The 3,949-nt window shown below is 34.7% G+C and overlaps 1 protein-coding gene across 1 annotated transcript; it reads right to left on the reverse strand.

Moving 5' to 3' along the window:
* Positions 1 to 2,447: 2,447 nt before the first annotated feature.
* On the reverse strand, positions 2,448 to 3,260 carry LOC25488570 (zinc finger protein 1). The gene has a single exon (XM_013603457.2). It carries the CDS (start codon positions 3,258 to 3,260, stop codon positions 2,448 to 2,450), a length of 813 nt encoding a protein of 270 aa, XP_013458911.2.
* Between the last annotated feature and the right edge of the window lie 689 nt (positions 3,261 to 3,949).

Consider the following 3,949-nt stretch of genomic DNA (forward strand, 5'->3'; position numbering starts at 1 on the left):
GATTGAAACTGGTTTTATCTGATGGTCTGACCTCTTCGCTTCTCTGTTGTTGCCACTAGTTCAGTCGGTGTTAGCTCAATTCTCAACTATTACATGCAGCTTACTTGGTTACCGTCTTCTATTTGTAAGCACATAGATAAGTATACGTGCAATTTTTGTGTGGAAGGGGAACAATGATAAGGGTGTCCATCTGGTGGGATGGGATAAGATCAATAGGCCGCAGAAAGTTGGTGGTCTAGGTATTCGAAGAACTTGCGAATCAAATACGACTATGCTAGGAAAGCTGGTTTGGGACATTCATTTTAACTTAGATAAGTTATGGGTATCTCTGCTTCAACACAAGTATGTTGGTGATACGTTCTTTATTGATATGCCCATAACATAAGGTTCCACTGTGTGGCAATCTATTATGAAAGTAAAGGCAGTGTATTGAAATGGTTTCGAATATAGACTTGGAGATCGGTCTTCTTCCTTTTGGTTTGCGCCATGGACTAAATTTGGGAATTGTGTGAACATGTTCTATATGTTGATACTCATGATGTCCACTTGACAATAGCTGATGTGATTCAAGATGATACTTGGATGTTGGGTCGTTTATATACCCAATTTCTTTATCTTGTAGTCGAGGCTATCTGTGTCACCCTGGTGTGTTTGAATGGTCGGATTCAGGATGGCTTTATGTGGACGGGTAATCTGGGTGGTATTTATTCGGTGAAAGTTGGGTATAGATGGCTTCTGAAGTAGAACACAACTGAGGGTGAGGTCGGATCGTGGAAGTGGATTTGGCGTTTAGTTGCTCCTGAAAAGATTAAATTTATATTTTGGACGATTTGCCATGATGTTATTCCTACGGAGTCGTTGCTTCACAACAAAGGTAGGCTAGGCACTAATAATTGTTTGAGGTGCCTCAATAGTGGTGAAAGTATCATGCACCGTTTTTGGGATTGTTCGTTTGTTAAGAATTTTAGGCATGCACTCAGATTTGACAATATTAACTTCTATTTGGTGAATTCTATGGTCACCTAGCTCAGACAGGGCGAGTTTAGCACAAATAATCATTTATTCTATGCGTCTCTTTGGTGAATTTTGTGCGCACGAAATTCACTTTGTATGGGGAATGATATAATTTGTATTTTCTCCTTGAAGGTAAAAATTTATAATTTGGCAGCCTTTCTTTGTTGTGTTTTCTCTCCGGCTTTATCCACGTATAGAGGAGGTCGTTATGTGACTTGGCGTGAGTTTTTGAAGCCACTAGAAGATTTGCTTCCGTTGCTGCAGGTTGATGCCTGACGAGAGAGATATATATCACATAGACTAGTTTTTATCTGTTTTTTGTTTCTTTTCTTTTAGTTAGGTTGTTTTCCAAAAAAAATAATCCAAGGCAGTAAAACTTGAGTTTCTTTTTCTTCTTACATATATTACTTCTATAAATGATATTAACATTTTTTTTGTAAAAAAAAAAAGTGATTTCTTATTTGAGGCTGCATTTTTTTTTTAAACCAACATTTACGCCTTAAAATTTCCAACAAAAAAAACTAACCATTTATTAGGGGTGGACACCGGTTGGGTTGAATCGGGTTTGTCCAAACCCGTTACTCAATCCGTTCAATTTTCTGCGGATCAAGTTGGTCACCGAACCCACATTTTCACTATAAAATTCGAATAGAATCAACTCGGTATCGAAGGAGTTGGATCGAGTTAGGTTCGCAGTTTGTGCATCTAAAAATAAAAATTATAATTTTGATAGAAAAAATTATTATTTTTTAAATTCTTAAAAAAAGCTATATATATATATGGTTTTGAATAAGAATTAGTTGTAAATAAAATCAGGGTTAAGTCGAGTTCATAATTGTTTTTTTTTTTTTTTAAGAAATTGAAATTTGATAAAAATTAGACATATTTCTTAAGTTTTTTTACTTTAAAATAATAATTCAATACTAGCGGGTTAGGTTCGTGGATCCGCAATGCGGGTTCAAAACCTTGGATCCAATACTCAAACCAAACTTTTTAGGTTGTATTAAGTTGGATCGAGTTAGATCCGTAAACGATCGAGTTCGGTTAATTAACGGATTGGATCGGTCTGGACCACCGGATTCGCAAGTCGACTAACTCACATTCATGAACACCCTATCACCCCTACCTTTTATAGTTTTATTAAAATGCACATTGTTTCTCTGTCAAAAAAATGTTTCAAGGCTGCCCAATATATTTTTTATTCTCGCCAATACACATACAATTGATAACAAATTAAACAGTTAATATGAATAAGCAAACTAACGTTAATCAGGGTACAATCGAGATCCCTTAAAGATAAGGTACAATCCATAACACGATTAAAATTAATAATGGCTTTATTTATAATACAACAATAATAACTAATAATAATATATATAATAATAGAGTAGCAATCAAATTAACAAACATAAGGAAACAATATAAAAACTTATTTAAAGCTTGAGTGATAAATCAAGCTCAGATGATTCAGAATCAGAAGGTTCTTTTTCAATGTTAGACTTTGATTGATCATGAATATCATCTTTGGTAGAAGTAGGAGCCACAATAATTTGCTTTTCTATGTTTGAGTTTGAACTTGCAGCAACATTTGTAGAAGAATCTCCTAATTTTAGAATAGCACCTATTTTATTATTTGTACCATCTTCAATCCTTGAAGTACTTGCACCACCAATAGCTAGGTTTCCAAACCCGCTGTTACCACCCCTCATATTTCTCAATGACACAAGAGAAGGGTTTAAGATCTCTTGCAACAAAGCACTATGACGGTACCCAAAACTGTGTGGGGTAATCTTAGGGCTAATATAAGGTGGTTTTTGAATCATTGACTCGGTTCTGACCCCGAGTGACCTATAATCGTAAGGTCGAAAAAGAGTAGGATAAAAGTAAGATTGCCCCAAACTTGAAGCACTGTCATCATACCTTTGTTTCCGTTGCTTTTCTAAAGCACGTTCCGCCTTATGAGCGTTCTGGTGTCCTCCCAACGCTTGTGAAGTAGAAAATTGTCTCTTACAAAAGGAGCATGAAAAAGACCTTGAATCCGAATTCTTCTCTTCATTGATGTTCTCATCTTTTCCTTGATTGTTATCATTAGGAAAACAAGACGATGAACCAATTTGAATGGGGCCGAAAAAATTGTGCTCTTGCACCTTCGACACGGGAACTGGATCGTCTTTTGACGGCTTCATGAAATCAATGGGATTGTCGGGTTTTGTGTTTGAGGATTGAATATGTTCAATCTCCTTCATGTTCGCCACTTTTTTTGAGTGGGAACATTCACCTCGATCTCGTGATGTGGAAGAGATGCTAGAGGATTCAGATACCATGGTGAAAATTAGGGATAGCAAACTAAATCTTATGTTGGACTAATGTCGGATAGGTTGTGGTTTTTTTATTTGGTGAATAGAGGAGCTTATATAGGAAGAGCTTCTTCTTTTTTTTGGTAAAAATATGAAGAGTTTTTTATTTAAAAAATAATTGGGTCAACGCAAATATTTTAATCTAAAATAAAAAAAATACAAAAATATTTAAGTCAAATATCTTTATGAATAAGGAAAGAAATATCTGATGCATATTAATTTTACTTTATTATTTGAATTATAATTACAATAGCTAAGTATCGAAAGTTTAAACGATGTATGGAAGGTATGCACTGCTTGATTTGTGCTTAATTATCTTTGGAGTAAGCCCATCAAGTTGGTCCTTGTCTTTGTACCAAATTCTCAGTTTCGTCCATAACTCTATTAATAATTTAAAATGGTTCTTTTCTTTGTCAAATGTTTCTCAGATCGGTCCTGACTCTATTAATTGTTTTTTATTTTGAGTGTTAATGGTTCAATGTTTTTTGGATATTATTTAGTGATTAATGACATAATGTCTTTTGGATCTTATTTGGTATGTTAATGGCTTATAATGCAAAACAACTAATAGAGTTAGA

Source organism: Medicago truncatula, chromosome 3 (assembly GCF_003473485.1).
Source record: "Medicago truncatula cultivar Jemalong A17 chromosome 3, MtrunA17r5.0-ANR, whole genome shotgun sequence".
Classification (NCBI taxonomy): Eukaryota; Viridiplantae; Streptophyta; class Magnoliopsida; order Fabales; family Fabaceae; genus Medicago; species Medicago truncatula.